This window comes from Pongo pygmaeus, chromosome 1 (genome assembly GCF_028885625.2).
Source record: "Pongo pygmaeus isolate AG05252 chromosome 1, NHGRI_mPonPyg2-v2.0_pri, whole genome shotgun sequence".
In the NCBI taxonomy this organism is placed as follows: domain Eukaryota; kingdom Metazoa; phylum Chordata; class Mammalia; order Primates; family Hominidae; genus Pongo; species Pongo pygmaeus.
Genome location: NC_072373.2, coordinates 224,687,019 through 224,710,019, shown reverse-complemented (window position 1 = coordinate 224,710,019; position 23,001 = coordinate 224,687,019). Strand labels below are relative to the sequence as shown.

The window sequence follows — 23,001 nt, the reverse complement described above, 5'->3', positions numbered from 1 at the left end:
GCCCACGGTGCCGGTCAGCCCACAGGTCCCCAGCCCACGGTGCCGGTCAGCCCACAGTGCCGGTCAGCCCACAGTGCCGGTCAGCTGAGCTGAGCGGACAGAATGGGCATCCGACAGCCAGCACAGGTGCGCCCTGCCTCTGCCACTGCTGTTTGAAGTCTCCCTGTGTGTCATCCCCATTAGTGCTCTCAGCCCCCCAGTGACCCCCAAGGCATCATTATTCCCATTCACAGTTCCCCAACCTCTCACACCCAGGAGCAGCCCAACATCCCACCCCTCTAAACACAGGCTGCGGGGCTCAGCGTCCCCGAGAGCTCGTCCTGCCTCTTCAGGGGCTTAAACTCCCTGTACCTCTGTTTCGTCATCTGTAAAATGGGGACAAAAGGAGAAATGACCCACGTCCTGGGGCCTGGAACATGAATGTTCCAGAACATCTCATTACACCACCCAGCCCTGAGAAAACACCATGGCCTGATCTTGGGGGCTGGGGGAGAGCAGAGGCAGAGGCCAGGCCTGAAGCCCAGTGCAGGGCCCACGCTGCCCAGCCAGGCCAGCCCTGGAGGAAGGACAGCCTCCTCTGCTGCTTGCCTGCCCTCTGGCCCCCAGGGTCCTCAATTCCGGGCCCCTCTCCTGCACCAGCGGCAGCTCTCAGGAGTGGCTCTGGCCCCCACACCGCCATGGAGCAAGTGACCGTCAGTAGCATGTGTGTGTGAATGGGCTACAGGCCCTGGCTGGGCAGGCCCAGTGCCAGAGCCTGCTGAAAGTCCTCCCGGGAGGTGGGCTCGCACCTACCCCCGAGGTCTTCGATGATGTCCAGGGTGGAGCTCCACGAGAAACGCTCCACCGTCCCTAGCTCCAGCTCGGCCAGGTCGCCGGGCAAGGCCTCCAGCTCATAGGTGCCCCGCTTCTTCCAGTAGAGAAACATGCTGAGGCCAGAGGAGGCTGCCCCGCCTGGCCCGCGCCCTCGGAGGCTGGGTGGCCTGGGGACGGGACGCAGGGAGTGCAGGGGCGCAGGGGGCTGCAGGGACCACTGGGGCTGGCCTCGGCTGGCAGGCGCACCCTCCCCAGGAAGGGGAGCATTCTGGGAGCGGCTGGGGGCCTCGGAGCTGACCAATGGCCAGGGCCCCGGCCCCACACAAAGCGCCTTTCTTCCCCTCCTACAGACATTTTACAAATTTCGCCTTCCCGGCCCCCTCGGAGCCCCCGCCGAGGAGACGGGCTGGCCGTCTGGGGACGACAGAGGCCCGGAAAAGAGTGCGATTGTTTCGTGGTCTCTTTGCTAAGATAGGTTTTCAGAGAAGAAAAATGTGCTGCCCGAGGAGCAATTCCAGCTCCCCACCCCTGACCCGTGACCCCGCTCCCAGCCCCAGTGGAACCCTGCAGGATTTCTCAGTGAGGAATAGAAGCACCTGTGGGGAGGCATCTCTAGGCTGCCCCTAGAGATGTTTCCAGCTCCTGCCTGGACCCTCCCCAGGAAGCTCAAGGCATGTCCCTCACCTCCACTGAGCGGAGGCCCCCAGAGGTCCCCCAGTGGGGCGGGAGCTGTGGGCCAGGCCTCACTCTCAGCCTGCCTGTGAGGTCCGGGCTCTGCTCTCTGGGCTCCCTTTAGGGGCTGGCCACACTTCACCCGGCTGCCTCCTCCTTCAGTTCATGTCGCCTACACCAGTGGCAGCCCAGGCATAGAGCCCTAGGCAGCTGAGCCTCCCGCATCCTCAGGGGAGCCTTGTTGCTCCCGAGCGGTGGGTGGAGTTGGAGGAAGTCAGAGGGCTGGGGGTGCAGACCCTTCACAGAAAGGACCATGAGAAGAAGGAAAAGCCAGCAGACAGGCGGGGAAATGAAAAGCCACTGGTCAGTTGATTCCAGAGTGTTGTCAAAACTCCAAAATGTTCAAGCTAGAAAATAACAACTCAAAGCCTAAGGCGGCCCTCCTGTGGAGAGACCTCTGTCACGGCATCCACGTGACCTGTGCCCCAGCAGGGTCATTGTGGCTTTCCCTGCGTGGGTGGGCACTTCCTTCGTGGCACAGATGAGGAAGCTGAGGCTCAGCTCACAAGGAATAGAACTTGGATTTGACCCCAAGACTGTCTAGCTTCAAAGCCAACTTGGGGACCTGAACAAGCAGCTGGGGGAGAAGGTGGGGCCATGCGGCAGCCCTTCAGAAATCCAGACTTGAACGGGGCCAAGGGCAGCTTGCACTGGGCTCCCCAGCCAGGCTCTGCTGAGCCTCCTCTGTCTTACCCCACCTATACCCCCCCAGCCTGCCAGGTCTGAAGGAGCAGAGCCAGGGCACAGCTGGCTCCCCTACCAGACCAGATGCCTGGCAACAGAGACCCAAGGCCCAGGCAGAGGGAGCTGGCAGCAGAAGGCTCTGTTTCCGGGGGGCGGGGGGGGGGGTGGAGGGGTCACCCCAGGCCTGTGGCAGGGGGTGCTGGGGTGGCCATCCAGGCAGCCTGCACGCCCCCAGCTGAGGGCTAAGGTGCCAAGAGGCGGCTTGAATAATTCGAACCATATGCCTGCCTGGCCGGCCCCTCCCCCGCCGGCACGGGGCCAGGGAGGACAAACGCAGGCCCTTGGCCTTCATCACTGGCACCCACACGACCTGGGCCTGAGCCCACAGGAGCTGGGGGTGTCCCTGGCTCGTGTTCATGTGGCAAGTGGCCAGCCTGGGGGTGTCAGACTGAGGCTTAGGGAATAGGACCATCCATGGCCTGGCCAGCCATCTCTGTCTCAGACCCACCCTAGCAGAAGCCAGGGCCAGTGGGGTGGGTCCTGGAGCCTTTACTCATCCCCAGCCCCTCTTTGTCTGGGCTTGGTGGGAGCCACACCTGGTTATTATTTCAGGACAGCCAACCCCAGAGCATCCCCGCCCGGGCGTGGCAGAGACTCTTTCCTACCCTCAACTGTGGGCTGAGCACAAGGGGATGCCCCTGCTGCAGCGGCCACCTGGGGGGGCCCCACTCCCAGGCGTCCATTTGGGGCTCAGAGGCTGAACCCTCCTGAGGGGCTGCAGCCCTGGATGCCAAGAGGAGGAGGCCGGGCTCCACCCTCCATCCTGACCACACGGAGCATCATCTTCTGTGTTCCCTCTGTCTCCAAATGTGCCTCCTGCTTCCCACCTCCCACCTTCGCTTGTGCTGTTCCTGCTGCCCGGCTGTCCTCCTCTGTCTCCCACGCTCCTTCCATACAAGGCTAGAGGGTACCCCACCCAGCCTCCCGATGCAGGAAGGCAGAGGCAGCCCCAGTGGGTCAGGGGAGGCCCCCCCAGGCCGGTGAAGTAGACCCCCACAGTGCTCGAGGGTGCAACACCAGCCCTTCTCTCTGAGGCAGCAGCTGTCCAAGGCAGGTGGACACACCTGGGCCTTTTCCTAGGGTCTGGGGGAAACCAGGAAACAAGACTGACTAGCTACGCCGCTGACAAACACGGGGGTTGCTCTTGGTGCCTTCAGGGACAGCTGTCTGTTTGCATTCTGCTGTGTGCCCAGCCTCAGGCAGGCACTCCACTTACCATGGCCCAATGCCATACTGAGCAAGCACTATTCACACATCATCTCCAATCCACACTTCATCCCCAACAGCAGGTGCTACTGTCCCCACCACAGAGATGGAGAAGCTGAGGCCACGGACAGGCAACTTGCCCAGGGCCACACAGAGCTAGGAAGAGGGAGAGCCAGGGCTGAGCCCCAGAGCAGTACTCACACTGCTGGCCACACTGCCTACCCCGCTCTAGGCCTGGCCCTCCTCACCCACCTCTAGTGCCTCTCGAAGTCACTGCCGGGTGCAGACAGGGAGCTAGAGGCCCGAGAGAGGCAGGTGGGCCCTCAGCTGGAGGGCTGCTCTCCCACAGCCCCAGACCTATCTCGAGGGACTTGGTCCCCTGGAAGCCTCACGGCCTCTGGACAGGTAGATCCCAGAGGAGCAGAGACAATTGGTTTGTGCCCTCACGTGCGCTGCCCCTGGGGCTGGGAGCTGTGGCCCCGGGCAGGGAGACCCTAAGGTTTGCCTCTCGTCCCACCTCTGGTTCCTTCTGTGCTTCAGTGAGCATCCCCTGGCCTGGGGCTGGAGCCAGGACAGGCAGAGGGACAGGGGCTAAAGACAAGGGCCCGCTTCATCTGGTTCCTGGCAATGGCCTTGGACATGGGAGGGGGCGAGTCCTCTGCAAACCACAGCTGTTTCGTTGAGAGCGGAAGTGCCAAGTGAGGGGGGACCCAAGCAGGGTCCACCCCCGCAAGGTCTCGCTGAGTAAGGGGCCAAAAGAGGAAGAGAAACAGGTGGCAGGACCCGGCCATCGACCCCCACGCCAGGAAGCCACGGCCACCCAGGAGACGTAGGCTCTGGGGCACTTTTCCTGCCTAAGCTCACAGGCCGGGGGCTCCACGGGCCCCTGAACATCCTTTCTCCCCTCAACCATCCTGGATGACCCCTTCCCACTGCAGGGGTTTTCTGAGGGCAGCCCCCCGCAGGGGAGGGCTTGGTTCAGGGTTAGGCTTCTGCCTCCCGAGCTAGGCAGCCTCAGCCGTGACACTTCCCCAGATTCCACATCTGTAAAATGGGTCAAAGAGAGAGCGCCCCAGGGTGTCATCTCCACAAGATCCTGCACACACAGGGCTTAGCAGGGAGCCTGGCGCAGAGTGAGTGCTCACCCCAAAGGGATAAAGACTTGGTGGGGGGTCCCTGTACCCAACAAGAGCCCCGTTCCCCCCCGTCCCCAGGCAAGGCCCACTGTGGCCTCTTGTGGACCCCCAAGGCCCCAGGGACAGGTAACCACATTCCTCCCTTCCTCTCCCGGTGTCTGAGGAGGCCTGTCTGGACCCCCAGGGCAGCCGGGGAGAGCCAGCAGCGTGCATGCGGGGCCGCCATGCCCAGTTCTAGCTACCCGGCTCTCGTGAGAATCACCCAGGCGGCCATGCTGTGGGTGAGTGTTTCTGCACAGGCCAGGCTGCAGAGCCCCGTTATGTAATCTGGAAAGAGTGGGCACTAGCCACTCCCCCTGCCCTCTGGCTCTCCTGTCTCTGTTCTTCTGGCCAGGCCCTCCCCAAACGCTCCACCAGGCCAAGTAAAAAGAAGAATCTGCCTCTGCCCGGCCGGGCACGGTGGCTCACGCCTGTAATCCCAGCACTTTGGGAGGCCGAGGCAGGTGATCACGAGGTCAGGAGTTCAAGACCAGCCTGGCCAAGATGATGAAACCCCGTCTCTACTAAAAATACAAAAATTAGCCAGGAGGGGTGGCAGGCGCCTGTAATCCCAGCTACTTGGGAGGCTGAGGCAGAGAATTGCTTTAACCCAGGATGCGGAGGTTGCAGTGAGTTGAGATCGCGCCACTGCAATCCAGCCTGGGTGACAGAGTGAGACTCTGTCTCCAAAAAAGAAAAGAATCTGCCTCTGCCCTCTGGAGGCACGGGCTGAGGACCTTCCAGGGCCAATACCTGATGGTGACCCTGGGGGTGGGGGCCAGGTGGGGTGGAGGCCAACCCACCAGCCAGCAAGCAGTGGGCCCAGTGTCAGCACCTGCGGGAGGGGTGAACAGGGCCTGGTGTGGGCAGCACAGACCCTTCCTCCAAATTAAACAATTCTGGGCTGGGCACGGTGGCTCATGCCTACAATCCCAGCACTTTGGGAGGCCAAGGAGGGTGGGGATCACTTGAGGTCAGGAGTTCGAGACTAGCCTGGCCAACATGATGACATCCCGTCTCTACTAAAAATACAAAAATTAGCCAAGTGTGGTGGCAGATGCCTGTAATCCCAGCTACTCAGGAGGCTGAGGCAGGAGAATCGCTTAAACCTGGGAGGTGGAGGTTGTAGTGAGCCAAGATCGCGCCACTGCACTCCAGCCTTGGCGACCGAGTGAAACTCTGTCAAAAAAAAAAAAAAAAATTAAACAATTCTGAAGGCGAGATGCGTGGGTCCAGTGCCCCAGCCCATCTGCCAGTCCATTTGTTTGGAAGATGCTGGCGGAAACCCGGGCCACAACCACCTGGCCCCTGGCCAGCCCGTCCTTGAGCTTCAACCAGGCCTCAGCCTTAGCCCCCAACACCCTCCCCTCCCCACAGTCTCTGATGGGCCCTGTCCCAGCCCTGGGTGCTGCTGGGGTGGGGGATGGAACAAAGGGGACAGGCACCACCAACGCCACCAAAGGTCACTGACTCCTCCAGCCTCAGTTTCCTCCTCTGTAAATGGAGACAATCCTAAGCCCCTGACTAGGGTGATTACATGAGGCTGCCTGTATGAAAGGACCCCACTTGGAGCCTGGCAAGCCCGAGAGAAACGTCTGAAGGGGGCTGGCGGTCACCCAGCAGCTGCCGATGCCCACCTCCCCCAAGACAGGAGGGATCCGAGAGGGGACCCACACACTCCTGCGCTGCCCAATCCTCAGGGCCCCCAGGCGCTGGGACTGAGGCATGTGAGATGGGGGATTGAGGCAGCGGGGCCACGACAGGGCTCACAGAGCGAGGACTGGGCCGGCAGAGCCACGCAGTGGCTTCACCTCCAGCCCTGGAGTGGGCACTGCAGGCCGCCTGACTGCAGCCCCCCCCAAGACAGGCTGCCCCCAGCACTGCAGAGAGTGAGTGTGTGACTGCCACTGTGGCCTGGATAGAGGAAGGGGGAGAGGGTTCTGCTGGCAGGAAGCCCAGGGCCGGGCAGGGGAGAGGCCCTCGGAAGCCGGGGAGCCCGAGCCTGTGCTAGTCTCTTCCCTGTGCTCAGGAACAGACTCCTGCTGAGCTAGGGACTCTCTCAGCCCCCTTTCCCTGGCTGTCCTTACAGCAGGGACACTAACATCTGCCGGGGCCCTATGTATTATACCAGGACTCTGGACCAAGGGCCTTCAAGGTGGCATCTCCTTTAATCTACGCAGTGACCCTGTGATTGGATCACCATCACCCCGTTTTACAGAGGAGGAAGCGGAGGCTCCAGACGCCTGGAGAACTGCCCATGTCGCCCAGAAGGAGTTGGGCGCTGCCGCAGGGTCTCTCCACCACCCTCCATACCATTGGCTCCTCCTTCACAGCCGAGATATTCGAGCTCCACATGCTGTGGGGTCGTCCCAGGCTGAGCGAGTGGTCCTTCTTGCTCAGCGCTGTTCAAGCCCTGAGGCCACGTGAGCTCAAGTGGGCCTCTCCCAGCCCCAGATGTGTCCCCTGACTTGGACTCTGGGAGCCCTTCAGGCCTGGACAAACCTCCCCGACCTTCGAGCCCACTGGCATGGGCCCCTCCCCGGGCTACCCTGTGTGTGTGGGGGCAGGGAAGCCAGACAGCAGGGCCCTCAGGCCCACTCGGCTCACCAGCGGGGTGGGAGGCCCAGTCACTGCCCAGCATCTGGCCGGACCATCATCACCCACCCAACCACCAGCCACAGCCTCGGGACAACTGCAGCCTGGGGTGGGCCGACCACAAACCAGCTGCTACGCCATTCTAAGCTCTGTCTCCAGGATGTCTTTCAGTGCCATCAGCCCTGCCCTGCGCTGGCACATCCTCAGGCCACCACCGCCCTGCCTCAGTCCCTCCCCGTCTCACACTTACCCCCTCCAACCCAGCCTCCAGAACCAGCCGGGCTCCCCGGGTTCAAATCCCAGCTCCAGCTCCTGCCGGCTGTGCCATCTCGAACAAGTTGGGCCTCAGTTTCCTCATTTATACAGCGTAGGCCTCACAGGCCTCACAGGGTGGCCATGGGGGGTGAATAAATTAATCCAGGAGAGTGCCCTCCAAACTCGGAGACAGTGGCCAAAAATCACAGCAGAAGAACAGAACGCAAGTCTGCAAATGTCACTGTCTTGATTAAAAGCCTGCCCCCGGCGCAGCCACTTAGACCCTGGGGCCCCGCCCACCCACTGTTCCTGGTGGAATTGTTAGCTCCTCTCACCGACGCCTGGATCCCACTGTGGAGCTCCCCTCGCTCCATCTAGCCTGGGAGCCCTTAGAATCTAGACTCTATCGGGGATGCAGGACCCAGGCCCAGCCTGGCCCAGGGCAGGTGCCAGGGAAATGCTTGTTGATTTGAACTAGAATCAATTCGCAATCAACCGTCTCTCACCAGGGCTGACTTCCAAATACCCCAAGGCTTGGTCCAGCTGGGCTCCACCTCACTCTGTGTGTCAAGGGGGCAGGGCTCCCTGGCATCCAAGTAGGACCGTGCCCAGAGGGCAGCCCACATGCCTGGACGCCCGCCTGGGGTCAAACCTGGTCCCCTTGGAAGAGCTGAGACTCAGACTAAGACCCAGCAGCTGCCACCTGCCAGGGATTTTTCAGCCTGAGGTGAGGGGAAGAGGCGGAAATGAAGGCTGTTCCTCAGGGCTGTCTGCGGCCAAGCCAGCACAGCTACATTCCAGCCTGACTGCCGGCTGCTGGCCACTGCAGACTTTTAATCCTGGCCAGACAAACTGAGAGACTGGGGCCCTCTCGAGGGCCAAGTCTGTCCAAGGAACAAAGGCTCCTGGGCCAGGCTCCCAACCACGGAAAAGACAGGCTGGACTTCCAGGACAGCTAGGATTTCAAACCATCTACCCCATTGTCGAAACACTGGTCCTGTTGGTTGGAAACTGTCACTACTGTCCCTGTGGACATGCCCAGCAGAGACCCAGGCTGCCTCAGATGGGCCCTGTCTGACTGTTGGCCCACAGAAGCCAAGGGCCCTTCCCCGCTAAGCCCAGGACACAGGCCCAGCCTCCAGAGGCAGTTTCTGTGCAGGGCAGCTATGGGGTCTTAACCCATTTCGGCATTACAGAGGAGGCTGTTTCCTGAGAGCCTCCCATACGGGCCTGGAGGGGTTCTGCCTGGATCCTGTTCATTTACATCTCGAGAAGCACAAAGCAGGGACAGGTATGGAGGTTCATGTCTACAGTCCCAGCACTTTGGGAAGCTGAGGCAGGAGGACTCCTTGACCCTGGAGTTCAAGACCAGACTGGACAACATGGCTGAGACCTTGTCTCTACAAAAAAATTAAAAATTAGCCAGGCATGGTGGCACTCACCTGTGGTCCCAGCTACTCAGGAGGCTGGGGTGGGTCTCTGGAGCCTGAGAGGTTGAGACCAGGCTGGGCAACATAGTGAGACCCTGTCTCTACAAAAAGTTTAAAAATTAGCTGGGCACGGTGGTATGCGCCTGTGGTCCCAGCTACTCAGGAGGCTACGGAGGAGGATGTCTTGAGCCCAGAAGGTCAAGGCTGCAGTGAGTTGTGATGGTGTCACTGCACTCCAGCCTTGGCGACAGAGCAAGACCCTGTCTCAAAAAACAAAAAAAGAAAAAGAAAAAAGAAAAAAAAAGAAAATGGCCGGGTGCAGTGGCTCACGCCTATAATCCCAGCACTTTGGGAGGCTGAGGCAGGCAGATCACGAGGTCAGGAGTTGAAGATCAGCCTGGCCAACATGGTGAAACCTTGTCTCTACTAAAAATACAAAAATTAGCTGGGCATGTTGGCAGGTGCCTGTAATCCCAGGTACTCGGGAGGCTGAGGCAGGAGAATTGCTTGAACCCGGGAGGCGGAGGTTGCAGCGAGCCAAGATCATGCCACTGCACTCCAGCCTGGGTGACAGAGCAAGACTCCATCTTGAAAAAAAAAAAAAAAGAAAATTGGCCAGCCACGGTGGCTCAAGCCTGTAATCCCAGCACTTGGAGAGGCTGAGGCAGGTAGATCACCGTAGGTCAGTAGTTCAAGACCAGCCTGGCCAACATGGTGAAACCCCGACTCTACTAAAAATACAAAAAATTAGCCAGGCATTAATCCCAGTTATTCAGGAGGCTGAGACAGGGGAACTGCTTGAACCCGGGAGGCAGAGGTTGCAGTGAACCGAGATGGCGCCACTGTACTCCAGCCTGACGAGAGAGCAAGACTCCGTCAAAAAAATAAAATAAATAAATAAAAAGAAAGAAAATCATACCGAATTTTGGATATAACAACAGCTACAAATAGACAATGTGCTAAATGCTTTGAACATTTAGAGCCTTCAGTAGGGACTCCACTTCTAACAGTGATGGAATCAATAAATCAGACCCACCTTCCCATTTGGGACAACTAAAAAAGCTGGATGAAGCCGGGTGCGGTGGCTCACGCCTGTAATCCCAGCACTTTGGGAGGCTGAGGCGGGCGGGTCACGAGGTCGGGAGATTGAGACATCCTGGCTAACACGGTGAAACCCCATCTCTACTACAAATACCAAAAATTAGCCAGGCGTGGTGGCAGGTGCCTGTAGTCCCAGCTATTGGGGAGGCTGAGACAGGAGAATCACTTGAACCCAGGAGGTGGGGGTTGTAGTGAGCCAAGATTTTGCCACTGCACTCCAGCCTGGGTAACAGAGTGAGACACTGTCTCAAAAAAAAAAGAAAAAATGTATGAGGTTGGGCATGGTTGTTCACACCTATAATCCCAGCACTTGGGAAGGCTGAGGTGGGACAATCATTTGAGGCCAGGAGTTGAAACCAGCCTGGACAACAGAGCAAGACTCTGTCTCAGCAAAAAATTAAATTTAAAAAAAAAGACTATATAAGAGGGTCTTTAGAAGTGGGAAATCTAACCAGAAAGATAAGCAAATTTAATGTAGCGTATCCTCTGGACACCACCCTCGGAAGTTCTGGAGGCATGACGCCAGAGTCCCCTACTGCTGCCCCTGCTCCTCTGCCAAGAGCCACGGCATTTCAGCAATGCAAGGGGACAAGAGGGAAATGCCTGGTGACCACGTAAGGGGTCACCTGTCTAGTCATGCCCCTCATATCTCAGGGACATGGACACGGAAGACGGTGACCACTTACTCTGCTGGTGGGAGAATAAGTGGCTGTCTGGATGACAATCTGGAAATGTCAGAATGAAATTGCTCACAGCCTTCCACACAGAAATTCCACTGGCCTAGGAATTCCCTCTACAGATGCTCTTTCACAAGTGCACACAGACACAAGAATGTCCACTATGGCACCATTTGCAAGAATGAAAAACTGAGCTGGGCTTCGTGGCACACACCCAGCTACTCAGGAGGCTGAGGCAGGAGGATTGCTTGAGCCAAGGACTTTCAGAGACTAGCCTAAGCGATATAGCAAGACCTCGTCTCAAAAGAAAAAAAAAAGAAATATTGGAAACAATCCAAAAGTTCGCTATTAGAGGCATAGTTTAAAATTTCAGGCATATCCATGTATATCGTGAAGCCATTAAAAAGGATGAGGAGGCCAAGCGCAGTGACTCATGCCTGCAATCCCAACACTTTGGGAGGCCGAGGCGGGTGGATCACCTGAGGTCAGGAGTTCCAGACTAGCCTGGCCAACATGGTGAAACACCTTCTCTACTAAAAATACAAAAATTAGCCGGGCGTGGTGGTGGGTGTCTGTAATCCGAGCTACTGGGGAGGCTGAGGCAGGAGAATTGCTTGAACCTGGGAGGTGGGGGTTGCAGTGAGCCGAGATCACGCCACTGCACTCCAGCCTGGGCAACACAGTGAGACTCTGTCTCAAAAAAAGAAAAAAATTAAATAAAAGATGAGGAATGTTTTTATGTATTGGCAAGTTTTTTTGTACTGGCATATATATATATATATATATACACATATATATATATATATATTTTTTTTTTTTTTGAAATAGAGTCTCACTCTGTCACCCAGGCTTGAGTGCAGTGGCACAATCTTGTTCACTGCCACCCCTGCCTCCCAGGTTCAAGCGATTCTTCTGTTTCAGACTCCCGAGTAGCTGGGATTACAGGTGCCCCACCACCACACCTGGCTAATTTTTGTGTGTGTTTTCTTTTTTTTGAGACGGAGTCTCACTCTGTCGCCCAGGCTGGAGTGCAGTGGTGCAATCTCGGCTCACTGCAAGCTCCGCCTCCCAGGTTCACGCCATTCTCCTGCCTCAGCCTCCTGAGTAGCTGGGACTACAGGTGCCCACCACCACACCCGGCTAATTTTTTGTATTTTTAGTAGAGACGGGGTTTCACCATGTTGGCCAGGCTGGTCTTAAACTCCTGACCTCAAGTGATCCGCCGGCCTCGACTTCCCAGAGTGCTGGGATTACAGGTGTGAGCCACCTTGCCCAGCCACAAATGTATTACTTTTACAAGCAGAACAAAAGTACACATGTGGGCGGGCAAGGTGGCTCACGCCTGTAATCTCAGCACTCTGGGAAGCCGAGGCGGGCAGATCACTTGAGGTCAGGAGTTTGAGACCAGCCTGGCCAACATGGTGAAACCCCATCTCCACTAAAAATACAAGAAAAAGGCCAGGTGCGGTAGCTCACGCCTGAGACCCCGTCTCTACTAAAAATACAAAAAAATTAGCCGGGCGTGGTAGCGGGCGCCTGTAGTCCCAGCTACTTGGGAGGCTGAGGCAGAAGAATAGCATGAACCTGGGAGGCGGAGGTTACAGTGAGCCGAGATCGCGCCACTGCACTCCAGCCTGGGTGACAGAGTGAGACTCTGTCTCAAAAAAAAAAAAAAAAAAAGATACAACCAAGCATATGCTGAGAATAGGTGACCATTCTCTGCTGTTCATGGGGTAGGTATAATACAGGGGACACTCCAAAAGGTCTGTAACCCCCAGTGTCACCCACACCTGGATGCAATCTCTCTTCAGTAAATAAGCAGGGCCAGGCTTATTTAATTAAGTGGCCATTTTATTATGTGAGTGCTAGGGGCTCACATATCAACATGCTGTCACTGTCACTGTGGCCCACATAACTCTATATTCCCTGAATACTAGCAGGGGATGAGCTTGTGGGGGTGAGCGAAGGAAGAAAAAGTCAGCAGCTCAGATTCCTTGCTGGGGAGGGGATGGCCCTGGGAGGAATTCTCCATGACTCGCTGTCAGCTTCATAAATCTGTCGGGCCAGTCATCAGGGAGACAGAGATAAAGGTTGGAACAGGCTCAGATCTGACAACAACCAGAGGGGTCCGTGGCCCAAATGCCCCGAGGCCAGGCCAGGCCAGGCTATCCTGCTGGGGCCGGGATGTTTCCCAGACCAGGCTCCAACTCGGGTAGGAGAATGTTACTGGATTTCATGAACGCTATTCCTGACCCCGACTCCCAAAATGAGTCATGGCAGATATATATATATATATATATTTTTTTGAGGTGGAGTCTCGCTCTGTCGCCCAGGCTGGAGTGCAGTGGCTCCATCTCGGCTCACTACAAGCTCTGCCTCCCGAGTTCACACCATTCTCCTGCCTCAGCCTCCCGAGAGCTGGGACTACAGGCACCCGCCACCACGCCCGGCTAATTTTTTGTATTTTTAGTAGAGACGGGGTTTCACCATGTTAGCCAGGATGGTCTCGATCTCCTAACCTTGTGATCCGCCCGCCTCAGCCTCCCAAAGTGCTGGGATTACAGGCGTAAGCCACCGCACCCAGCAACCCTTTGGCATATGGAGTCTAGGTCTTTCTTCTGTCAGAAGTCTTTCTTCTGTCTGCTGCTCTGGCTGAGCGGCAAGGCCCCCTCCTCTGCCCTCATATCAGAGCTGATAGCTCAAACTGCAGGGCTGAGAGGGCTTAACTTACTGATTAATGGATGAATGAGACAAAATGGATCCAGCCTGCAAGTGGCTCTTAAACCATCCGGACTAATTCAGTGAGTGTGAGTCCTTGGAGCCCTCCAAGACCTGCAAAGCCCCTCCTTTCACTGTGTCCTCAAACCTCCTTTCTAGAAAAAAGAGATAGAAAACATACTCACCGGTTCCTGAACAAAGGCTGAGCCAGCTTCGAGGTGGAGACCCATGTTTTGTCAGGACTGAATTCATGCTTGACTTCTGCAGTGGTGGCACCCTGCCTGGACCTCCAGCCACATGCCAATGCCACAGGCCTCTCCAATCAGACACACAGGTCTCCGTCCTGCTTTGCCCAGTTGCCGTCTCAACATAGAAGGCTTCTCCCCGACTCAGCCCCAGTCTTAATTTCTGCAGCTGAACCTGTCTGCACAGAAATCCAAGGCGCTCTCAGCCCTGCCAATTTGTTCCCCTTCCAACACAGGTCCCCTGGGCGCTGTATATTTGAAGGCACAGACTTCGCAGCCGCCGCTCACACTGCATTTCCTTGTTGGTGGTTGGTTCCTTCTTGGATTTTCCATTCCCGAGTGCCCATTCGCGCCCTGGAATGGGCTCCCACACTGCTGGCTGCCCTGGAGGTGCCGTCCCTCCTTTCCAGGAAAGCAACGCCACAGAGACCCTGGCCTCTGCAGTCCCAGCAGCCAGCAGCAGCCCCTCTGCTGGGATCCTTGGCTACCAGGAAGGCCTTAGAGTTTGGTGGCTTTCCCCTGCCAGGCAGAGGGGCTGGTTACAGCAGGAGATCAAGTTAGCCTCAAAACATTAGAAAAACCCAAGCCAGTCTGCAGAGCACCACAGCCGCCTCAGGGCCGGTTACCATAGCTACCCTTGGCTTCCCAGCCCAGCACCTGTCTGCCCAGCTCAACTCTGCTGATTCGCAAGACTTTGCTTGCTCAGCTCCTGGCACTGCAGACTGGACCTGCTGCCCCCCAACTTGGGGGGTACCACTCTTCCTGGCAAAGCCTTGGGAATACTTAGCAAGGTCTTTCTGAAAAGGCCCTGAACATCACGTAGGCTTCCCCACTTACTGCATAGATGGCCCCCATATTTATTTTAGCCACTGTTCAGGCTGGGCTTGTCAGCCAAATCTGTCTCTCTGCTAGGCCCAACCCTATGAGGTGTGGGAAGATAAGGGATGAGTCCTCGCTGCCGAGAGGCAGTTTTATCGGCACAGCACTAGGTAGGGGTTTGTTTCAGGTTTTTTTTGTTTTCCTTTTAAGTAGACGGTGTCTCACTATGTTGACCAGGCTGATCTCAAACTCTTGGCCTCAAGTAATCCTCCTGCCTCAGCCTTCCAAGGTGCTGGGATTACAGGCATGAGTCATTTTAGTTTTTTAAAACTTGAACTCTTCCAGGAGCAAAGCCATTTCCTTCTAATACACTCCCAAAGACAGCCCAGAAAGAATGTAACATCCCCTTTTTACTTGCATATGAACCAAGACAGGAAAATTAAACTCCCACTTGAGCTTCAAGTCAGTGACAAATAAAAATTAAAAATACTGAAAAAATAAACTCCCATTGCATTCAATACTTCAATGGTTAAAAACAACAACAACAAAACAGGCCAGGCACAGTGGCTCATGCCTGTAATCCCAGCACTTTGGGAGGCCGAGGCGGGTGGATCACCTGAGGTCAGTTTAAGACCAGCCTGGCCAATATGGTGAAACCCTCTCTCTAGTAAAAATACAAAAATTAGCTGGGTGTGGTGGTGCCTGCCTGTCGTCCCAGCTACTCGGGAGGCTGAGGCAGGAGAATCGCTTGAACCTGGGAGGTGGAAGTTGCAGTGAGCCGAGAATGCACCATCGCACTCCAGCCTGGGCAAAAGAGACTCCGTCTCAAAAACAAAAAAAACAAAACAAACAAACAAAAAGGCACAACAAAACAAACAAACAAACACATCACAAGCATTTGCTGGAGTCTCCAGACTTCATTAACCGCCTTTCAACATTTTTTTTCCTCCCAGTGTTTTTTCACTATAGTTTCTTCTAAGCATTTAAGTGATTGCCTGGAATAAAATGACTTATCTACATAAAATTACACAACTAAATTCATGTTCTCAAAAATATTTAATGATACAAAGGTTCATCTGTTAACTGAAAAGAGCTGAACAGAAACCATACATATTTTGTAAAATACACACACACACAGCAGAACCCCAGCTGAGACACCTCACAGTGTCAGTGATTACTATGTGGTGGTGGGCTGGAGGATCATTTTCTACATGTGTAAGCTGCTTATAAAATTGTAAAAGCAACAAGTGGGGGTTTATGAAAAACTTTCAGGAATGGGTTATCTGTGGTGGCCGTGAAGCTTACTTCCTCAATGGCTTTTTGACCACAGGAAGCTTGGCAGCAACAACAATTTTAAGGTGAACCTGCCAGAGGCAAGATGAGTAAGTAGCTGTGGATTCATTTAGTTTCTGCATCCCTCCAGCATGACCGTGAGTAGCACAGCCGTGGTGCCAGCCTCCTGAGTTTACCATCTCATCAGAGGCTAGCCACACACTAGGAGTTACTGACTGTTTCTACATGCTGGAGACTGTGCTAAATCTCTTATAGACATGACTTCACTTACTCCTCACCTAGGAACACTGAAGGAAGGACAATTACCCCATCTTCAAAACACAAAACAGACTCAGGCTAAGCATCTTCCTCCAAGTTACACCACTGACAAGTGGTAGAGCCAGGATTTGAACTCAGAGCTCTATAATCAAAGCCTGCTGTCTTATCCATGATCTTGCCATCCAAACCCAAAAACAAATGACCTAGGCCGGGCGCGGTGGCTCATGCCTGTAATCCCAGCACTTTGGGAGGCCGAGGCAGACGGATCACGAGGTCAGGAGCTCGAAACCAGCATAGCCAACATAGTAAAACCCCGTCTCTACTAAAAATACAAAAAAAATTAGCTGGTGTAGTGGTGGGCGCCTGTAATCCCGGATACTTTGAAAATTACATCTAAAAATTACTAAGAGGCCCAGGCACAGTGGCTTATGCCTGTAATCCCAACACTTTGGGAGGCCGAGGCAGGCAGATCCCCTGAGGTTGGAAGTTCGAGACCAGCCAGACCAGTAAGGTGAAACGCCATCTCTACTAAAAATACAAAAATTAGCCGGGTGTGGTGGCAGGCGCCTGTAATTCCAGCTACTTGGGAGGCTGAAGCAGGAGAATCGCTTGAACCCAAGAGGCAGAGGTTGCAGTGACCTGAGATCAGGCCACTGCACTCCAGCCTTGGTGACAGAGAGTCCGTCGCAAAACAAACAAACAAACAAAAAAACTAAGGGTTTTTGTAAATAGCTTCAGGCCAGGCACAGTGGCTCATGCCTGTAATCCCAGCACTTTGGGAGGCCGAGGCAGGCGGATCATGAGGTCAGGAGTTCGAGACCAACCTGACCAACACGGTGAAACCCTGTCTCTACTAAAAATACAAAAATTAGCTGGGTGTGGTGGCGCATGCTTGTAGTCCCAGCTACTCAGGAGGCTGAGGCAGGAGAATCGCTTAAACCTGGGAGGCGGAGGTTGCAGTAAGCCGAGATCACGCCACTGCACTCCGGCCTGGGCGACAGAGCTAGACTCTGTCAAAAAAAAAAAAAAGAAAAAAATTGCTTCAGCACTTTTGGAGGCCGATGCAAGCAGATCAGGAGATTGAGACCAGCCTAGCCAATACAGTGAAACCCCATCTCTACTAAAAATATAAAAATTAGCCAGGCATGGTGGCGCTTGCCTGTAATCCCAGTTACTTGGGAGGCTGAGGCAGAAGAATCGCTTGACCCGGGAGGGGAGAGGCTGTAGTGGGCCAAGGCCGTGCCACTGCACCCCAGCCTGGGTGACAGAGCGAGACTCCGTCTCAAAAAAAAAAAAAAAAAAAAAAAAATAGCAGCTCCAATGGAGAACTCCTTACTACCTAATCTGACCCATAACAGACTGTGGGAAATGACAAAAAGTCCAATCTTGTCCTTCCCCTAAATGCCCTTAAAGCCACTGCCACCAGCCAGGTGCAGTGGCTCATGCCTGTAATCCCAACACTTTGAGGGGCCAAGGCAGGTGGATCACCTGAGGACAGGAGTTCGAAACCAGCCTGGCCAACATGGTGAAACCCCTTCTCTACTAAAAATAGAAAATTAGCCAGGCTTGGTGGCGCATGCCTGTAATCCCAGCTACTCGGGAGGCTGAGGCAAGAGAATCGCTTGAACCCGGGAGGTGGAGGTGGCAGTGAGCCCAGATTGCGCCACTGCCCTCCAGCCTAGGCAACAAGAGCGAAACTCCGTCTCAAAAAAAAAGGATAAAAAAGCCACTGCCATCAATAATGGGATGAATCGTCATCCCGGAGAATGGTGCTGCTGCAGGTCTGACCGGCACAAGCTAGAGCTGACAGAGGCCTAGGCTCTGGGTCTCCGAACCTCCTTCCCTAAACCCTGTACAGCTTCCTGGGCCAACTCTAGCCCCAGTTCGGCCACCTGACCCACAGCTGATAGCTCCCTCTAGAGGCAACAATTTTTCTTTACTGATAGGGACTGAAGAAAAAGACTTGACCTTCATACAGGCCGCATTTGAAGCCTGAAGGCAAACCTAGATTAAATGCAAATGCAATTACAGGGCACCAGTTTCATTCCTCCAGAGCCTTGCTGCAAATGACCTCCAGTGAGTATAACTGTAAAGATACAAGGAAGTGGAGAAAGGCAAAACGTTGATGGTGGTGGATTGTCTTAAAATTCTTTACAAGGCCAGCACAGTAAAACATCATATGAATGAGCCAGATTTCAACATAAATAAGGGGCAACTAAGAAGCTAGACTCAATTGTCTCAAAGGTATCAAAACTAATCACCATAGCAAGGTTTCCTGTGCTTATTTTAAGTCCTTTGCTGTTGGGTCTAAGAGGTGCTGAGGGGCCACCATAAAGTACTAAAGACAATGATAACCAACAGTTGTATCTAAGTGTATATGTGTTAAAACCCACACATCCTAATAGTCTTACAATGTGATCATGCGGGGAAGATGGAACTCTGTCAAAGCGGTGGTCACAATACCAGTTTGAACCTCAGCCCCAGGAAGTACCCTGCTGTCTTAAATACAGAAATGATGTGACCTGGTCCCATCACCCGTTGACACAAACCACTTCCAACCTAGAGGACAGAGTCGGAAGCACCAGGGAGAACATGAAGAATGGCAGTCTGGTCACCAGCCTCCGGCACCCCCAGGAAAAAGCTCTAAATGGCAGGGTTGTTCATAGGTGCAAGTTCAGGTCCAGCCTCCCACAGGCAAAAATGGAGCTTTCCCAAGAGCTGGTCTGCCAGTTCTTCTTCCTTCCAAACAGCCCAGTCTCCAGCTCTGCCCTGTGGTTGTCTCTGGCCTCACATCAGAAGTCAATTTGGATAAATCTACTTTTTAAGAGCCCCCGGAAGAGATTTTCTAGATTTTTTTTTTTTTTTTTTTGAGATGGAGTCTTGCTCTGTTGCCCAGGCTGGAGTGTAGTGGCTTGATCTCGGCTCACTGCAAGCTCCGCCTCCTGGGTTCATGCCATTCTCCTGCCTCGGCCTCCTGAGTAGCTGGGACTACAGGTGCCCACCACCATGCCCAGCTAATTTTTTGTATTTTTAGTAGAGATGGGGTTTCACTGTGTTAGCCAGGATGGTCTCGATCTCCTGACCTCGTGATCTGCCTGCCTTGGCCTCCCAAAGTGCTGGAATTACAGGCGTGAGCCACTACGCCTGGCCGTGAGGTTTTCCAGATTTGAAAGAAATTTCCTCAGCATAAAATCTCAGGATTAAAAAAAAGGAAGGGCTCTTGGGTCCAAATTTATATCTATCAAACCCGTTTAAGTTTTTCTTTTCTTTTTTAAAGATAAGGTCTTACTCTGTCGCTCAGGCTGGAGTAGTTGGTGTACTCCAGCCTGGAACTCCGAGGCTCAAGCAATCCTCCCGCCTCAGCCTCCCAAACTGCTAGGATTACAGGTGTGCATGAGCCACCATGCCCAGCCCTATCTATTAAACCTTGATTGAATGTAACAGACCAAGTACAACTGCACCAAACGGATGGGCTGTAACCATCCACACTGGCTCCAAGGAAGCAGACCGCTGGACCCCAGGTCTGCACGTGGCTCAGGCAAGGCCCGTGGCGAGCCCTTGTATCCATTATGCTTGAGATCCTGCAGGTCGGCCTTCTTCCTTCCTTCTCAGTACATTGTTATGGCCCCAGTTTCCTTATTTTTATCCTGATTCTAATAACCAGGTCCTTGAAGAACTTTTTGAGGAATCTCTGTTTTAATGGCACACAAACTGTTCTCTGCTGTTTTACTCCTGAGTACCACACAGAAGACTAGAGCAAATTCTAGCTCATGCAGCTTTAAAAGAGAAACTTAAGACTATTATACGACATTCACGAATTACATAAAAACACTGTTGCTAATGAGGGCACCGTTCATGGCCATGAAGCTCCATCACGTCTCTTGTGGTCAGGCTCGAGACAAAGCTTTCTGGTAGGAAAGTTTCTTCCCTTATTAAAAACGCGAGCATCACTTCATTTTTCGACAGAACTTAGGTCTTCGGTATGGTTTCTCTTTATGTGCCTCCTCAGGTTCTCTTGCTCCAATTTTCTCTGATGCTCCAGGAAGTTTAAAATTGTAATCTGTTGTGACATAAGGTACTGTCCCTTCGATCCCACGCTGAAATGGAAACACAAAGAGAATGCATGGAAACACTCCAGGTCCAGCCCAGAGGGGTTTACAGCACTCTCTCACACCTAGAAGGTAGTGTCATGGTGACGGTCTGGATGGGGACTTCTCACTTTTAAGGCATTTGATCCCTTCTTCAGAGCCCCCTTTAATCAACTGACTCGGTAACAAACGTGCCAAGGCCTCCCTTCTGTCCCATTCCATCAACACAGCAAACGGCGTGAGGCTGAGTGGGGGTGTAGTGCGCGCCCCTTTCAAATGAGGGACACCGGAGGATGAGAATGGTAGGAACATCCCCCGTCCCCAGAGCCCACTCGCAGCCCCTGTGGCTGGCTCTGGGGCACACAGATACCTTGGCCTGGTCCCGTGATGCCTCTGAAGACTGTCCTCAGGAGGGCAAACCTGGGAGGGCCTCTGCTTGCTCCAACACAACCTACTCCTATGTAAAGGCTCCACCACGGGTTGCAGTGAGCCCAGATCGTGACACTGACACCACGAGTGACAGTGATTCATGGTCTCAGACCCTGGAGGTGGCCCTGACACCGTCTTGGCTCACTCAGGATCTACAACAAACTACAGGTTTCCCAGATCACCCATTCCCATGACCCTTGACCCTACTTCAGCTCCTCATTTCTGTGGACCTGAGTAGGCTCCTTCCAGGGCTGTGGCCGGGGTAAAGCTCACCTGGCACTTAAGGACACAATGCGGAATGGCAATAGCTCCAACAAGCAGACAATTCACGGTTCTTAGCTCTTCTGGGGGCACAGGGGTAAGGATGTGGTACAGCCGCTTCTCCATGTCAATGCCTCTACAGATGCCTTCAAGACACGCGCACAACACAAAAATCACCCTTTTGGAAAACATCAAACCTCTCCACCGTTAGAAACTGCAGAATGGTTTTGAACATAAGTCTTGATATCAACTCTGTTTTGTTTTGAAAATACAGAGTTGGCCAGGTGCAGTGGCTCACGCCTGTAATCCCAGCACTCTGGGAGACCGAGGCAGGTGGACTGCCTGAGATCAGGAGTTCGAGAGCAGCTTGGGCAACACAGTCAAACCCTGTCTCTACTAAAAATACAAAAAATTAGCCGGGCGTGGTGGCAGGTACCTGTAGTCCCAGCTACTCGGGAGGCTGAACAGGAGAATAGCTTGAACCCGGGAGGTGGAGCTTGCAGTGAGCCGAGATGGCGCCACTGCACTCCAGCCTGGGTGACAGAGTGAGACTCTGTCTCAAAAAAAGAAAAAAAGAAAATACAAAGAGTCAAGAGACGGAGTCCTTGAACATTGGGACAATTCCTACCTTCCCTGTGTTCAGCCACGAGGAACCAAAATGGTCTACATGCAAAAGTCCTAGATTGGGCTGGCTGCGGTGGCTATGCCTGTAATCCCAGCACTGTGGAGGCTGAGGTGGGTGCATCGAATGAGGTCAGGAGTTTGCGACCAGCCTGGCCAACATGGTGAAATCCCATCTCTACTAAAATCACAAAAATCAGCTGGGCATGGTGGCGCACACCTGTAATCCCAGCTACTCGGGAGTCTGAGACACAAGAATCACTTGAACCCGGGAGGCAGAGGTTGCAGTGAGCCCAAATAGACAGAGAGAGACTTTGTCTCAAAAAAAACCACAAAAAAACAAAAAAACAACAAAAAAAACCCAGCCTGGGCACAGTGGCTCACGCCTGTAATCCCAGCACTTTGGGAGGCCGAGGTGGGCGGATCACGAGGTCAGGAGTTCAAGACCAGGCTGACCAACATGGTGACACCCCATCTCTACTAAAAATACAAAATTAGCTGGGCGTGATGGCGCATGCCTGTAATCTCAGCTACTCAGGAGGCTGAGACAGAAGAATCGTTTGAACCTGGGAGGCGGAGGTTGCAGTGAACGGAGATTGCACCATTGCACTCCAGCCTGGGTGACAGAGCAAGACTCCGTCTCGGAAAAAAAAAAAAAAAAAAAGTCCTTGATTGTTGGTGAGTACAGGCCAGGGGGAAAATCCACCACTAAGGAACATACAGAAGACAACCTGATATCACTGTTCCTCCTTTATAGTCTGTGAAAATGCCTTTGAGAAATACAGTGTTGTCCAAATCTGAAATGTGCATTTAAGGACTTTGCTAATTTGGGATTACTTAGCTCCAGCACCCTTCCAAAACTCCACATTTATTGACCTCAGGAAACCAGGGCAGGTCAAGGAAGTGGGGACCCAATCCTGCTGGGGACTTCGAGCCCTGGTCCAGACCCTGCATCTGAATGATGGGAAGTGCCAGGCTGTGGCACAATTGCGCCTGGGTTCAGGTCATTCCTGGCTGTGGGGATGAATTTTAAGAGAGGAAGTGGAGAGTTCAGTTAAGAAACTTTTCAGTAGATGCCAGTGGCTGACTAGCATGTTGAGAACAGGTAGAAGAAGCTGACATATTTTGAAGAGAGAAGCCACCAGACCATCTAATGGGCTGAAAGTAGCAAATGAAGGCTAGGGGATGCCAAGGAGGGGCCAGGGTCTGACCTGGATATCAGAGTGAATCTTCCAATGGACCAAGTACGAGCCTGGGGTAAGGAGGAGAGGGTGCGGGCAGGAGGGTCCTGGGGGTCCCAGACCTGCATGCCAGTCAGGCACTCAAGTGAAGATGCGCACTGACAAGGTGGGTTTGGAACGCAGATGAACAGCTGTGTTGGAGGACACTGCAAAAAGGGAACACCTAAAGATGGATTTAGAACCCAGCAGTGACTGAGACAGCCTGGGGAGAAGTGTCGACCAAGAAGAAGAGGGCCAAGCCCAGGCCCTTGGGAAGCCTACATTTACAGGAGCTGGCAGACGAAGCAGAGAAATAGCTGC

The 23,001-nt window shown here is 54.0% G+C and overlaps 2 protein-coding genes across 4 annotated transcripts in view; both read right to left on the bottom strand.

Moving 5' to 3' along the window:
• The window catches only part of PLEKHG5 (pleckstrin homology and RhoGEF domain containing G5), a 52,027-nt gene extending 38,227 nt beyond the window's left edge, over positions 1 to 13,800 (bottom strand). The window contains exon 1 of one of the 3 annotated variants that reach the window (XM_054441524.2): positions 13,632 to 13,800. In XM_054441524.2, the coding sequence (XP_054297499.2) occupies positions 13,632 to 13,698 (67 nt within the window). In that variant the 5' untranslated portion in view covers positions 13,699 to 13,800. The remainder of the gene's footprint in view (positions 1 to 13,631) is intronic. The other 2 variants (XM_054441587.2, XM_063659846.1) reach the window with 2 other exon arrangements.
• Positions 13,801 to 19,317: 5,517 nt separating this feature from the next.
• Positions 19,318 to 23,001, bottom strand: part of NOL9 (nucleolar protein 9) — a 28,986-nt gene continuing 25,302 nt past the window's right edge. Inside the window, exons 11-12 of the mRNA XM_054441415.2 lie at positions 20,852 to 20,985; positions 19,318 to 20,158 (exon numbers count right to left, since the gene is read on the bottom strand). Coding sequence (XP_054297390.1) covers positions 20,009 to 20,158; positions 20,852 to 20,985 — 284 coding nt within the window. The 3' untranslated portion in view covers positions 19,318 to 20,008. The remainder of the gene's footprint in view (positions 20,159 to 20,851; positions 20,986 to 23,001) is intronic.